Genomic DNA, 16069 nt, shown 5'->3' with positions numbered 1-16069 from the left:
TACTAAAGTTCGTATATTTTACTAATCTAATGCTTCATCATCTCAATTAACTCATGATCCTTGCCTGTCAAACTCTCTTGGCTATTTTACAAATCCTAATTCTTTGTTTCTTGTTTTTCTTGAGCTTGAGCTTTAGCATATGAATTTCATTAAATTATTTTATCCAACTCTAGAGCTTGTCAATATTCTCGGTGTAACAAGGTATGTTTGATGTTGTTGCTCGTATTACTTTACTCCTTCTGGGCGGATGTGGCGCTTCAGTTGAGGCTTCCTGGCCATTTGTGTTGTTCAGATTAATGTTACAATTACGAGCAGCTGAAGTAGCTGGACCGTAATCGTTTAACGATGAAGTTTTTGTCCATTTTAAAGCTTGATTCATCCCAGGCACCTCGGCCCATTTTTGGAGATTTTCTTTATATATCCCAAATCGGTGAAAGATTAAATGTGCCTTGCTTTTGTTGGGATTGGGCTAGCGTCGACTTGTAAATATTGGTATCATCGGAACCGCTTTTGAGTTGTTACAAAGGTTGATGTAAATCATGTTAAACTTTCAAACCTCTACCTTATGTCCCTCTATTCTAAGGTTATCATGCCATTGTTACGTTATGCTATCCGTTTTGTGCCTAGAAAAAATTATAAAATTTGAGCCGGCCCTGTCGCTTCAATCGATGGGCTTTGGAATCTATCATATGAGGATAGGTTGGGCGTGTCACAAAATTTAGGGGTGAACGAGTTGGTAGATATGCTCGCTGAACAGGATGACATATATAAGAAAATGAAGAAAAATCACATAATTCAAAGCAAAACGCTTAGGATTACAGTCTAGGTCTTAACTAAGGGTTTGACCTAATTCTCCATAACTAAACCTCTAATACCAATACGTTACCACCGTGGATTCAGTGAATAATTCCAATTACCCTATTGCATGTTTTGATACTTAGACTCATCTTGGCTAATCAAACCTTAAATCATGATGCTACAATTTTGTTGTCGCTGCTGGTGTGGGTGTCGGCGCATTTAGGTGAGAAGCGGTGGTGCCCCTGAAATGGGCCTCAATTGTAGGCAAACAGTAAATTGGAGAAGTTGGGTTTTAGATTAGGTTTTTCTCGTGGGCTTGCAACTTGGCCTTGATACTGTCTAGCGTGGTGTATATCAGCTCGAAAAGGGATTCTTTTCAAGCTAAGGATTCATCTACTTTTCGTGAAAATCTGCCTTGATTTCGTCAAGAACATTCATAGATCATCCTTGATGAACCAACTTTTTTGCAACTAATGTGTACCAAATTAAAAAGTCTAGGGATAAAACGATACAAAAAAATACCTAATTCGTTTAATATTCACATCATGCCTCAACTTAAAGGATAGGCGTGGGTATTCATATAGCCTTAAAAAGAAATAACCATCAACTCTACTAATTCTACCACTACCCTGCTAACGCTAATGATGATTATGATATAACCTACTAAATACCCACGTTCATTCATTTATACGTGTGTACATACAATTTGTTTGCTTTGCTTTCATTGGGTTGCCTATCAAGCCTCTCGTATCATCATGATTGTTTGTTTTGCTCTCGATGGGTTGCCTATCCAGGAACTCACGAATTTGTTTTTGGTTGCCCAGATGAAGACATATATCGTAGGAGGTCTCTCATCCTAGTACTACTCACACCTGAGCACATTTAATTGTGTGGAGTTTTCATCTGATCCACAACCAATATGCTCAAAACATGTCAGTGATATTTGAGGCGTGGAGTATCTTATCTCTCATGTGCGGAACATAAATAACACTGTGGGATTTGCCTAAGGTAATACAAATATCCCTTCTTTTGAACTCATCGTATCCTATGAGGTTTGCCTAGTCATCGTATATAGAACACAACAGAAGTGGCGATCTGATACTATTTGTGGCACCCGGCCTCTCATACCATCAATATAGTATGCTTTTGCCCCCGATGGGTTGTCCATCCAGAAACTCACATATTTATATTTTGTTGTACTGGTGGAGACCACCCAGTAGGTCACTCATATTGGTACTACTTCCACCTAAACACGTTTAATTAAGGATTTTTCATATGCTTCATAGGGAATACGCCCAAAACGTGTAAGTGATGATGTTTGATGCGGAGAATTCTTTGTGGCCTAGTATCTCTTCTGTAAGCGGAACAAAACAAAATGATATGAGATTTATCTAAGCTGGTAATTAAAGCTTAAGTATATATAACTATATATATCAAGGTACGTTATACATATGGTTGATATACATATTACATATTAGAAGAGAAACACATCATATCCAATCATATTATGTCATGACTCATGACATTCACTTGATTGATGCATAGGACTATATAAGTCATGCAACTTCATATTCTAGCAAAGAAACTTAATCAACTAAACATGGTGAGGAGTAACATTTGGTGGTGTTGGAACCGACGCCACCTTCCCACCACGCTCAGACCGGCTGTTCTCAGCAAACTTGAGACTTCCTTGGTGCATCCCTTTAAGCTTCTCCTCCTCTGTCCATTCAGAGACATAGTAATGCTCTTCACTACCTTTTACACCATCATTACTAGGTGGCAAGAACATGCTCCCCCATTGCGGGAAGTGAACCAAACTCACGGGAAGTGTACAACATATGATCATGATACCCATGTAAGACAACCCTCTAGCAGTTGAGAATGAAGCATTTGCAAAGAACACTAACTGGGTTAAACCAGACCCAAAGTTTCCACCAGCTCCAGTCATTCCCGAGATGATACCAAGTGATCGTCGAGAAATGAAGGGGATGATCCCGAATGTGGCACCACATGCAGCCTGTGCCCCGATGGAAAAGAGGATCATAAACGTGACGGCTAATGGTAACGAGTTGACTAGACCGAGGCATAGGCAGAATATCCCTCCCGCGGTCTGGAGGAGCCATAGGTTCCATAAGCGCCCGCGCATTCCATACCTTTTGGCCATGAAATCCGATGTGAATCCGCCAAATGGTCGAGCCAAGATGTTTGCCATCCCGAAAGTGGCCGCGATTATTCCAGCTAGGTGAAGCTTTAGATCAAATCTATAATCACAATTAAACAAAACAAATTAACAACCCAAATCTTTAACTAAGGATTTAAATATTCTAGTACAAGATTTACAAATATAATATTAAAACAAACCTGTCGTAGAAGTACTCAGCAATGACATTATCAATGGTTAATTCGACACCCATGGAGTAGCCATATAAGAGTACAAAGATCCAAGTTCTATAGTTTGTCACCGCATACCATAACACCTACATATTTAAATGTTACAAACACATAATTAGTAGTCAAATTATGAGTAAATTGTCTAGATATTCTTTCTTTAAATTATGAATGGTCAAGTGTGAATAATATGTAACAATATGTTTATGTATACCTTTCCAAATTTGTCTTTGGTTACATCACCCTTTTTCTGAAGAGCACCAAGGTTACCATCAGGCAAATCTTGACCAAGAGTCAACACCAATATCCCCATAACAACATTAAGCCAACCCGGTATAAAAAACGCAATCCTCCAAGCCGTAAACGGAGTGGCTCCAGCCTTCTTAATAATCTCAAACAACACCGGCATCAACAACTGCGTAGCACCACCACCCATGTTCCCCCACCCGGCTGCTGTCCCATTCACCAACCCAATAATCTTCCCATTAAACATAGTACTCATCCAATACTGACACGACACAAACGTCGCCAAGGAGAACCCGATCATGAACCTCACCGCGATGTACCCGCTCGCATTTTCCACAAACGACATGCAAAACACGGTTGGAGCGGATAACATGATGAGGAAAGCGCACCCGTAGCGCGGTCCCAACATGTCACAAACCGCGCCCATAACAAGCCTGGAGAAAATACTACCCGACACGGATGCTACACCCGCGTTACCGATGTCGGATTTGGTTAGATTAAGGTTGTCCCGGATGATGGGGACAAGTGGAGCGGCTGCAAAGGTGGACACAAAGGTGGTGAAGAATGAGAGCCATGAGAGATGAAAGGTTCTCATGTGAGGGTTTGCTAATGAGAAAAGTTTGAAGACTTTAGCTTTGTGTTCGGAGTCTACCGGAAGCTTGAACTTCGCGGTTGTATCGGTCGGCACCATCGGAGATGCTACGGAGAATGCCAGCACCGGCTCTCGGCCGGTGACTCCGTGCATTGAACTCCCTGGAGATCCCTCAATCTCAGGCATTGTGTACAGCTTTTAGTATTATGTTAAGTTATGACTTAATTAGTTGAATTAAGATTTGGTGTGAGATATTCTGAGTATGTAGGGAGTGTTTATATAGTAATTTTGAGTATAGTGTTAGGGTTTACTTAATGAATAATTAATTAAAGGCTTGATACTATAATAATAGAAGGGTTTTATTAATTGCAACTTGCCCAAAAGGTTACTACTTGCAAAGAATCCTGATTGCCACATATGAGGGTGACAACCTTATTGTATATACCAAAGGATACTTTTGCGAATCTCAGTGGATCTTTTAAACTAATGAGTTATAGACAGCTGGTGAGATGATGACAGCAAAACACACATGAACACATAGTTGACATTTTGGGCTAATTCCAAAGTCTTCGGTTTTAAACTAGTAGAAAATTGAATTGTTAATGTCACTCGAAAAAATGATAAAAAAAAGAGGTAGATATTTTTAGTTTTGACAACATCCCCGATGGGTGATGTTTTAGAATTTGAGTATTTTAAAAAAAAAGAAAAAATTTAAATAGAACGAGTTTAGTTTTAGAGGTTTTAAATAGAACGAGTTTAGTTTTAAAGGTTAAGTAGGTAAAAAATAATTATTAAATCAGGGTGTGGCTATATACCACGCGTTATTACATTTAAAAATATATGAACGAGCCGGTTTTAACTAAACGACCCAAATCCATACCATATATATGTGTTATATTTAAAAAAAACATGCATATTTTTAAGGAGGCAAAGAGCCGGTTTGCAAGTTCGATTATTGAAATGAAAGACATCATATGTTACTTTGTAATTACTTTGTAGTTATATAGCCAAAGCAACACATGAAAATGTTATTGTAAAGTTACTAAACGCCTTGCAACAAATTGGAGTTGATCCCAAAATGACGTCAAAGCTTTATTACTTCGTAAATATAACACACAACCACCAAAATCCCCCATTTGTACATAGCAGATTTTATAATATCTCTGTTAACGTACAAACTTTAAAAGCTTATCATTTAATGAATTAGATGACCTAGTTGGTTGTTGTGTCACACACTATTTATGCGTCAATATAAATATTAGAATGTAATTAAGTTTTGTAAGTTTCATATATTAAAATTAATGTTTTTAAATTGAGTAAATTACAAGTTTTGCCCTTCATGTTTGTACCAAATTGCAGGCGATGTCCTTTGCTTTTAAATTTGACGAGTTTTATCCTTAAAGTTTCAAAATCTTGCACGTTATGTTCTTTACCCCCTACCTCAGTTAGATTTTTTTGTTAAATATGATCATGTACCTTGCACATGAGAGTATTCTTGTCATTTTACCTCTCTGGTGACTATTGAGTAAATAACTTATATCAAAGGACTAAGAACATTCACATCCAATCCACTAAAAATATACATACATTTCACTAAAAACAACTTCTATATCAATATATTTCCACTAAAAACAAATACTTTTTCTCTCTCCTTTTCAATATATATTACATTTTTCTCTCTCTTTCACTCACAACCACTTTCAATATATATTAAAAAATTATAGTGGGTGAATAGTGTCCCCCCAAATATACAGATGAACAGTAATATTTTCTCTCTCCTCCACTCACAACCACTTTTTATACTCTTTACATTTTAAAAACCCCACACACTACATATGATGGACTGGATGGGAATGCTCTAAATGCGTTAAAAATTAAAGAATAAGCTAGAAATAAAAAAACCTAATTGACTTCATCCTCTCTCTCTCTCTCTCTCTCTCTCTCTCTCTCTCTCTCTCTCTCTCTCTCTCTCTCTCTCTCTCTCTCTCTCTCTCTCTCTCTCTCTCTCTCTCTAAAAACCCTGCAACAAATATGAAGACCCAGACGGCCAAACCCCCAGGTTCATCACCAAATATGTGTGGATCTACTTGCTGACTTTCACCAAGAGATGAATTGAAGAACGGTGTCGTATTATTGTGAGCCCTAAATCCCAAATCAGCATAGTGAGCTGAAAACAACGAGCCCTGGAGAGTAAATTACAAGAACGATTCGATTAACCATGCTTACACATAAACGAAACCAATGATCGATCGAGATGTTACCAATCTTAAACGCATCCTGTGCAAAATAAAGTTTCATCATAGAAACCGTCAAAAGATCTTCGTTTTTGCTGACCAGGTTTTCATCATCATCATCTTCGATTTCCATTGCGGAATGAGAGTTAGGATTCAGTAGTAAGGATGAACATATAAACAAGCATTTAAGTAAAGCAACAAGTTACCTTAGTATTCATGGTGATTTGAAAAATGAAATCGGAAACCCCAGAACACATAATAGGATGAAGAAAATCTGAGATTAGAAAGAGATAGTTTCATGACTGTGAGTTCCTAGGAGAGGTAAAATGACAAGTATGATATTTTAACACATTTAGTCCCTTGATATAGTTATTTACTCAATAGTCCCTAGAGAGGTAAAATGACAAGAATACCCTCATGTGCAAGGCATATAACCATATTTAACCAAAAAATCTGACGGAGTTAGGGCTAAAGGACATAACGTGCAAGATTTTGAAAATTTAAGGACAAAACTCGTCAAATTTACTGTGATTAGTTCTAGTTAATGAAACACAAGGACACAAGTAACATGATCAGGACGTGACTTTGGCAAGATAGTCAATTTACTATGCCTTGAAGACCTTGTTTTACAACACTGACTGTAAGACAAGTATGTATACATCTAGCCTAACTAGTTCAAACCGTTACATCGGCCCATATTAACCCGTTTTTGCCAAGTTTGGCGTGCATGTTGGTCAGACCCAATAAACTAGGGTCGTACCTATAGTGTTTCATGTCTAGGCAAGAGCCTAGGGCCTCCAAAAAAATAGGGCCTTCAATTTAAAAAAAAAAAAAAAAACTTTTATATAGTATATTTGTATTAGTGTAGCAGGCCGAAACAAACCGAACAAAAATTGTATTGATTGCAACGCCCAACTAAAGAACCAATTTTAGAGAAAAAAAAAAGATCAATTCCAATTCCAAGCAATATGCGATTCGTTTTTAATTTAGGTCGTCTTCGTCATTCTTGCTAATTGTAACGCCATGCGCGCTCAATGTTCACGAATCGAGGAAAAATTCAAGTCGAAATTAGGGTAAATTAATGGCGTCGCAAGGATAATTCAGGTTGGTTAACGACATATTTTTTATAACATTCTCTATATATTGCGATTTACTCAATCATTGATTGCCATAACTCTATAATTGACACTTTGAATTTTGATATCGTGTTTGCGATTGTGCTTGCAAATTTCCGATTAGGACTTGATAGGCAGAAAACAAAACCGATCTTTTCTTTATACTAATTCAAATGGCCTCCGACTTTGTAGTTCGCTTAGAGCCTCTAAAAACGTTGGACCAGTCATGCAATAAACCATTTGGCACGCCAGGTAACAGTTCTTTTGACACATAGGATTAAAAACAAATTGAGTTAGTGATTATTTAATGAAGGGTGACACAACAATCTAAATGTTAAGTGGAGGATAATGGGAGCAAAGTGAAAGTTATGAGTGGTAACGGCCAAAATTGATTAATTGGGAGTGATAAAATCCATTTCTCCGTTTTTATTTAAGATCGTTAGTTTCGACCCATATCCTCGTCCAATATCAACTGTACTAGACGACATACAGCTCCATCCAAAACCGCATGTAGATATTTGTTCACACGTGTCAGATCATTACGTCGATTTATCCTTAAAAAACCAATATTATTAAAGTCACAATCAATATGTTGCAAATGAAATAGACCTAGCATTCCCGCATAGTGGGAAGCATCTATCGTTGACATCATCACTCATCAATAATGAGTATTTACTATAAGTAGAAAAATGAATGGTTAACGTCACTCGAAAAAATAATAAAAAAAGGTTAGATATTTAAAAAATCAATTTGGAGGAGAACAGTGGGATAGTGAGACCCAGGAAAAGGTCAAGGCAAAATGATCCTTTCGATCTTAAACAATCGGTATTCAAGAGGAAAGTTTTTCTAACGGTAGTCAGGATTTTTTTGCGGCTACAAATAAGGAGGACGAGGGATCAAACGCGAATATTGAAACATCGACAAATGTTGAGGAGGCAACGGGGGAGGTCCAGAAGTCTACTCCGGTTGAAGATTTAAATGCGCAACCAAATGAGGAGGAAGAGAATATTACATCAGAGACACACGTTACAGCCATCATGGGGGTGTGTTGGGAGTTGACGTTAGGGAATAGGGGTGGTTCACTAGTGATGGATTCTATCACTCTCACTCTCTATCAAATCATGACATGTCATCAACCAAATTTCTATCACTAGTGATAGAAATGTAGGAGGGGTGGAATTACTAGTGATGGAATTCTATCACTCCCAATTTTTTTAATTTTCATTTTAAAATTAGAAATTAAAAATAAAACACTAAATTATAAATTTCATTAAACTTTAAAAATAAATTACATAACCAAATAAAAAGAAACAACTAAACGGGTGGCATCTCCCAACCCCACTTTGCGCAAATCGCGCGCTTTTGTTAAATGACAACTGACTTGAACGGTTTGTCGAGATGGGCGTGGTTTTCACACAAGATTTTTAAATCATTTTGTCTTTCAATTGTTTTCAAGCGTTCCTTGTACGTCTGCTCCCGTTCAACTTTTAGGGACATCATTGTTTCTTTTCTTTGTTCGCCCCCTCTTCGATTCTAAAGATCGACTCCGCCACCGCCTCCTTCCCTTTGCTTGACGATTCACCACCTCGTCTGCGTCGTAGCCTTGTGGGTGTATCTTCCTCAACGGGCTCGTCAAGGGGTTGATCGGGTTCATCAAGAGGGTCGTCGTTTAAGTTCATTTGGGGCAAGTTATCCGACGCGGAAGTCGTGTAGTTCCCCGACTCGGATGTCTTTGATCTTTTCGAACCGCCTCGTTTTTTTGGAGCCGTAGGACCATGCGTGTCAACCAACTCAACGGGGACCCACTTCGGGTGATGTCTCGCAACTTCCCATGCCGCCACGTGTGGAAAAGTTCTCTTTTTGTACATTTTGCAATACTCTGCGGTGGCTTATTGCATGATCGTCGCCTCGCTCGCTCCACTTTGTGGGTTTCGGTTCTACAAAAAAAAATGTTATAAAAACTGTTTTTTTTAAACTGTTTTTTTTTTTAAACTGTTTTTTATAAAACTGTTTTTTTAAAAACTGTTTTTTTTAAACTGTTTTTTTTAAACTGTTTTTTTTTTAAACTGTTTTTTATAAAAACTGTTTTTAAATTAAAACTGTTTTTTTAATTAAAACTGTTTTTTTAAACTGTTTTTTTTAAACTGTTTTTTTATAAAAACTGTTTTTAAATTAAAACTGTTTTTTTTAATTAAAACTGTTTTTTTTTAAACTGTTTTTTTTATAAACTGTTTTTTTATATAAAACTGTTTTTTTAAATAAAACTGTTTTTTTATATAAAACTGTTTTTTTATTAAAACTGTTTTTTTATAGAAAACTGTTTTTTTTATGAAAACTGTTTTTTTTTAACTTTAATAAAAAACATACCTTTTGAATGAAACAAGCGTTGAACTTGCTAATTTTCCCGTTCAAATCCGTCCACTTCGACGTCATTTGGTCCATGTTTCGTATCCTTGCACCGGGAAGTTGCCTAAAATGATTAATCACCCGTCTCCAAAACGCATCCTTTCGTTGCTCGTTCCCGTGTTTCTTACTCTCGGAGATGTACAAATACGCCTTCGTCAACGACACCTCCTCCTCGCTCGTCCAAGGTTGTCGGCCGATTGGAGCGATTTCTTGAACCTCAACATTTTGTTCTTCTTCCTCTTCCTCTTCCTCTTCCTCCGCTTCTTCTTCCTCTTCCTCTTCCTCGTCCTCGTCAAGACTTTGTTGTGGTTCACGTGGTTCATGCCACGCTTTTGCAAAAAGATGAATGAGGGTGTTGTCTTCTAGTAGTGGGTCGAGTGTGTGGGGTTGGGTTTGATACGTTTGCGATTGAAATTGGTGAGGTTGAAACGGTGGAACGAACGGTTGGTTATGGTACGTTTGCGATTGAAAGGGTGGATATTGTTGGGTTTGAAAGGGTGGATATTGTTGAGTTTGAAAGGGTGGGACTTGGTCGGGTTCGTCTTGCAACCTAAAGCGCGCCGGCTCACCAAGATTCGCTCGAACCTTGGGCCTTACGGGATTTTTCTTCGTACCCGAACCTCTTTTTTTCGATCCGCCACCCCTCTTGCTTGAACCTTCCATATTTCTTGTAAAATTATTTAGATTGAGTTGGAGAGTGTTTTAATTTTTTGTATTGAGTGTGAGAATAGTGGAGAGGTTTTTGAGTTTGTTTATTGATATATGTGGGATTTATATAAAAAAATTAATCAAATTCATCAAACAAACGGTCAAAAATATTACAACGGTCAAAAACAACGGTACAATTTCAAAAGTTCAACGCGTGGTGGAGTTAATGCGTTACAAATACAACGCGTGGTGGTTGAACCGGCGGCGGTGTTCCGTTCCTTTACCACGCGTGATGGGCCTTCATCACGCTACCGCCCCGAGTGGCCTTATCAACCACATAAACTTGGTAAAAGGGGCGGTAAGGGAAGAAGGAATTCAAAGGGTGTATAAATGAATTTTCTTTCAGTGAATATTAGAGGGTTGGGGGAAGGGTCCAAAAATAAGGCTGGCTGGATTAAAGAGCTAAAAAGAGATAATGGGATTGATTTTATCGCGTTACAAGAAATCCAATTTTGTGATATTTCTGGAATAGAGTTCGAGAAATTCTGGGGGGATAGAAATTTCGAGATGGATCATGTTCCGGCTGTTGGAAGATCTGGAGGCGTTCTTAGCATGTGGGACCCGAACGTCATAAAGGTACATAATTCTGTTAAGCATGCTAATTTTTTATTAACTTTGGGGACTGTAAAGGGGAGTAATAAAGCTTTAAATATTATAAATGTTTACACTCCGCAAAAAGTCCCGCAGAAAAAGGCGTTGTGGGACGCCATTGGGGAGGTCATGGGGTGTTACTCGGGTTGGTGGGTGATTATCGGGGACTTTAACGCGGTGCGTAACAAGGAAGAGAGAAGGAATTCTATTTTTAATAATAATTGTGCCTCGAATTTTAATTTCTTCATTTTTGAAAATGGGTTAAGAGAATATAACATGAAAGGGAGGAAATTTACTTATGTTAAGGATAATGGTAATAAACAAAGCAAAATAGATAGAGTCTTGGTTTGCCACGATTTCTTTTTCGAATGGCCGGTGGCATGCCTCAGAGCGTTGCCTAGGGTCCATCCGGACCATTGCCCGTTGATTTTGGTGTGTTCAGATAAAAACTTTGGTCCCAAGCCTTTTAGAATTTTCAATGCTTGGAAGGAGAGGAAGGATTTTGACGAGGTGGTTAATAAGGCGGTGGAAAATTTCGAAGGCGGAGGGGAAGCAGACTTGGCGTTAACACGGAAGTTTAAGTTGATAAGGCAAAGTATCAAAGTATGGAAAAAGGAAGTTATAGCTAAGGAAGGGGAAATTGTTATGACCCTCAAGGATGAATTAGATAAATTGGAGGGTCGTGCGGAAGACTCAGAATTTTCTGAAGAGGAGGAATGGATCAAATTGGAATGCTTGAGAGAGCTAAGAGAGTTAGAGGAGTATAAAATTAAAGATCTCAAACAAAGAGCTAGGATACGATGGGATTTGGAAGGAGATGAAAACACGTCCTTCTTCCATGGATATATCAATAGTAGACGTGCGAAAAATAATATCCCGGGTCTTATGATTGATTGGGTTTGGACGACAAAGCCGTCCTTGGTGAAAAAAGAGATCATGTGCTTCTTCAAAAGAGCGTTCGAGGAAAAAGTCAGGAGTAGACCTAAGCTTATGTGCCAAAATATCAATAAATTATCTGAAGAGGAGGCAGGGACACTGACGGTCCCTTTTAGGGCTGAGGAGATAAAAAGTGTTGTGTTCGAATGTGGGGTTGAGAAGGCTCCGGGGCCTGACGGTTTCAACCTCAAATTTATCAGAAGGTATTGGAATTTATTTGAGACTGATTTCTCTAACATTTTAGTTACTTTTTACAGTAAAGGTTCAATATCAGCTGGATGTGGTTCCTCTTTTATAACTCTTATTCCTAAGAATAAGGATCCGGTGGGATTGAAGGATTACAGACCGATCAATCTAAATGGGGTGATAAGCAAAACTATTTCTAATATTCTTGCAAATCGCCTCAAGAAGGTTATTGGCGCCATCATCACAGAAAACCAGACGGCGTTTCTTAAAGGGAGGTATATTCTTGACAGCCCTCTGATGCTAAATGAGTTGATAGCGTGGGTCAAAAAAGATAAAAAAAAAAAAAAGGCTTTCCTATTAAAAATTGATTTTGAAAAAGCTTATGACAATGTTTCATGGACGTTCCTTTTGGACATTATGGTTCAAATGGGTTTTCCTTCGTTGTGGTGTAAATGGATTCAAGGAATTTTAGTGTCGGCTAGGTCTGCGGTTTTGGTGAATGGTTCCCCTACTTTCGAATTTAAGTGTTCCAAGGGCATTAGGCAAGGCGACCCTTTATCGCCGTTTTTGTTTCTTTTACATATGGAAGCGCTGTCATGCATTTTTAGTAAGGCTAGAGAAGAAGGGCTGATAAAGGGGATTCAACCCCCAAATAACGGCCCGGATATCTCCCACCTCTTTTACGCTGACGACGCTCTCATAATAGGGGAATGGGATAGGGGTAATGTGGTTAACATAGCTAGATGTCTGAGGATTTTTTATTTATGCTCTGGCTTAAAAATAAATCTTCATAAATCTAATATTTACGGGTTGGGAGTAAACGATGTCGAGATCGCTGAGATGGCTGAGGTGATCGGGTGTAAAACGGACAACATTCTGCTTACGTACTTGGGAATTACGGTGCGGGCTAACATGAATAGAATAGTCAACTGGAACCCGATAATTGAGGTTTTCGACAAGAGGTTGTCAATGTGGAAAGCTAGAACTCTATCGATCGGGGGGAGGATTACTTTGATTAACTCGGTTCTGGAAAGTCTCCCTATTTATTTTTTTCTCATTATACAAGGTACCTGAAGGTATTATTAAAATCTTAGAAGCGAAAATGAGAAAATTCTTATGGGCAGGGTCTAGTGGCTCTAACAAAATCAATTGAGTGGCGTGGGAATGGGTGTCTTGGCCCAAGAAAAAAGGGGGGTTAGGCATCAACAGACTCAAAGAGGTGAACGTTTCACTTCTTATTAAATGGGGATGGAGGTACAGGGTGGAAAATCAAATTTATGGAGAAAAGTGGTGGACGCTTGTTATTTTAAAAATAATCAAAGGAGCTTTCTTCCTCTCAATGGTAACATTTCGAGATGCTGGAAGAATATTGCTAAACTGTTTTTGAAATTTAAGATAAATGGGAAGGGTTTAAATAGGATGATCCTGGGTAAGGTGGGGAACGGTCAGGAGATTCGGTTTTGGATTGACACCTGGGTGGGCGATCTTCCGTTCATGGAAAGATGGCCTCACTTGTTTTGTCTAGATTCTTTTAAATTGTGCAGGGTGGCGGACAGACTTCAGAAGGAACAAGGAAATGATGATTTCACATGGAATTGGTCTAGACATCCTGAGTCGGAGGTCGAGCGTAGGGAATGGCAGGAGTGTAAATACGTCCTCAACATGGTTACGCTTTCCATCGACAAAGACTCCTGGTTTTGGAATGATGGAGAATCGGGAAGTTTTTCGGTGAAGGCTGTTAAGAAGGCTTTGATCGAAGACAGAGGGGATAGTTGTTGGACTCTGTATGCCCAAGACACATATTAAATTGATGTGGCTAGTATGTTATGATCCAAGTCGGGTCATACCCAATAACAAGCTAGACAAACACCTACAATATTTATTTATGATATGATCAAACAAATAAATATTAACACTTATAATATTTAGAAATTGGTTTTCTAAATAATTGCACTTGAGAAACTAATAAATTATGTGGATAATTTATTTAGAGAGATTATTTTATTTTGTTATTTAATAGGTTAAATAACAATTAAAAGGTTGCATATGTTTATAAAATGTTATATTAAGTTTTATAAAAGTTATAAAACTTAAATAGAAAACATGGAGACAAGTTAAAAAATTATGATTGGGTGAAATGGGAGGTGCCTTGGCCGCCCCCTATGGCTCTTCCCAAGGTTCCAAGGCCAATCAAATTACATGCAAACTTCTCAAAGAACAAGGCACTTGATTTCTTTTAAGTTGCAACAACTTCTCTCATAAACACACAACATTTTCAAGTGTAAGAACTCCTTTTTTTTCTTTCAAAATTTTCGGCCAACATATGGTGTTTTAGAGAAATTTCAAGTGAGTTTTCAAGTGTAGAAATCCTAGCAATCTCAAGGTGTTCGTTGGAAGCTTGGGGTATGCAAGCTTGAGGTCTTCTCCTTTGAAGATTTCCGTTCAAGAATATCATCTTCTTCATATCACCTTGCTCTTCAAAGGTAGTATTCTAAAACACCCTATGGTTGTTTTTAGATAGCATGCATTTCATATATGGATCCGATTTTGGGTTTTTGCATTTAAAATGGTTTTAAATCTTGCAAAGTAACATGTTTTAAATAAATATTCCGCTGCGTTTTAATTTTACTCGGATAAAATTACTTTGATAAACATGTGAAAAACCCAACAATGGCATCTAGAGCCGCTTATATGAATGCTTGCTTCATCGGATTTAAAATTTCGGGTTTTCGGGTTTGTAGAAACCCTATGGCCGAAATTTTATCTATGGTTTTCCTTTTGTTTTTCCAAGATTCACTTCCTACATGCATAAAGGAATCTTGAAAAAATTATGTCATATGGATGATTTGTTTTGTTTGGACAAAAACCCACATTTTTCGGTTTTTTATTCTTGGCCGAAAAATATAGGTTGTAAAAGGAAACCATTTTGCTCTTGAAATTAATATATATTTGGATATATATTTTGGTGTTCATAACCTAGCCATGACCTTGTGTGAATATATTTGTGTTTGTGATTTTATTATTCAATGGGTTGTAATAATTATTATTTTGTCTTCCATTTGTAAAAATATGTAATTTATTTATTTTCATTTGGTATGTAAGTAAATAGATTAGATGCATTTTATTTTACTAGAAAAATGTATTAGGATACTTTTATGTAAAAGAAGATGCACACAAAAATGCGGTTTTGGGTTTTGCCATTTTCGGGCATAAAGGACTTCATAGTTCTTAACGGGATTTTAGCCCGATAACCAAAACACATTTTGAAGTCCAAAGGAGTTTGGAGCTGAATATTAAAGACATTTGGAAGCTCAAAGAATGTGAAGAAATCACAACACAAGATGAAGACTTGAAGCATTTGGATGCGGGATCAAGTGGGAGTTCAACGACACATTTTTTTGTGTCTATATTCACCCTTAGGAAGGACCTTTTGACAACACTTGTTTCGGCTAACAAGTGTGGTCAAAATAGTTGGCTATGGTTATGCACCTATTGATATGTGTGTTGTGCTTGTGTGGTTGTTTATTTATGTTGTTTGGATGATATTTGGATATGCATGCTTAACAAACTAAAAATCAACAACAAGCTTAAAATTGGTTCTTTAAAAATCATTAAAAGAGGTTAATAAAAGGTTATTAAAAATTAATGATTTTATAATAAAATGGGTTTTATTAAAAGAACCTTGAAAAATTGGTTTTCACTAAAGTACCATTGATTTGAATGCATGCGAATATATGGTACATAAAATTTTTCTAAACTAGAATTTTGAAAGATAAAAATCCCTTTTATAAAACAAGTCAAACACCATCCTTTTATACAACACTCGAATTACTTGGGAACTCTTTGTGGGATAAAGGTCACCTAACCAC

General features: G+C 37.5%; 1 protein-coding gene across 1 annotated transcript; it reads right to left on the bottom strand.

Annotated features, from left to right (window-relative positions):
- Positions 1-2201: 2201 nt before the first annotated feature.
- On the bottom strand, positions 2202-4249 carry LOC110898042 (high affinity nitrate transporter 2.4). The gene is made up of 3 exons (XM_022144782.2): positions 3401-4249; positions 3160-3275; positions 2202-3059 (listed from the first exon to the last, which is right to left on the bottom strand). The coding sequence occupies exons 1-3, from the start codon at positions 4208-4210 to the stop codon at positions 2393-2395; spliced, it is 1593 nt and encodes a 530-aa protein (XP_022000474.1). The 5' UTR covers positions 4211-4249; the 3' UTR covers positions 2202-2392.
- Positions 4250-16069: the final 11820 nt, after the last annotated feature.

The sequence above is a fragment of the Helianthus annuus genome, chromosome 13 (assembly GCF_002127325.2).
Source record: "Helianthus annuus cultivar XRQ/B chromosome 13, HanXRQr2.0-SUNRISE, whole genome shotgun sequence".
NCBI lineage: Eukaryota > Viridiplantae > Streptophyta > Magnoliopsida > Asterales > Asteraceae > Helianthus > Helianthus annuus.
Note: the sequence above shows the minus strand (reverse complement) of the source record. Positions and strands in the feature narration are given on the sequence as shown.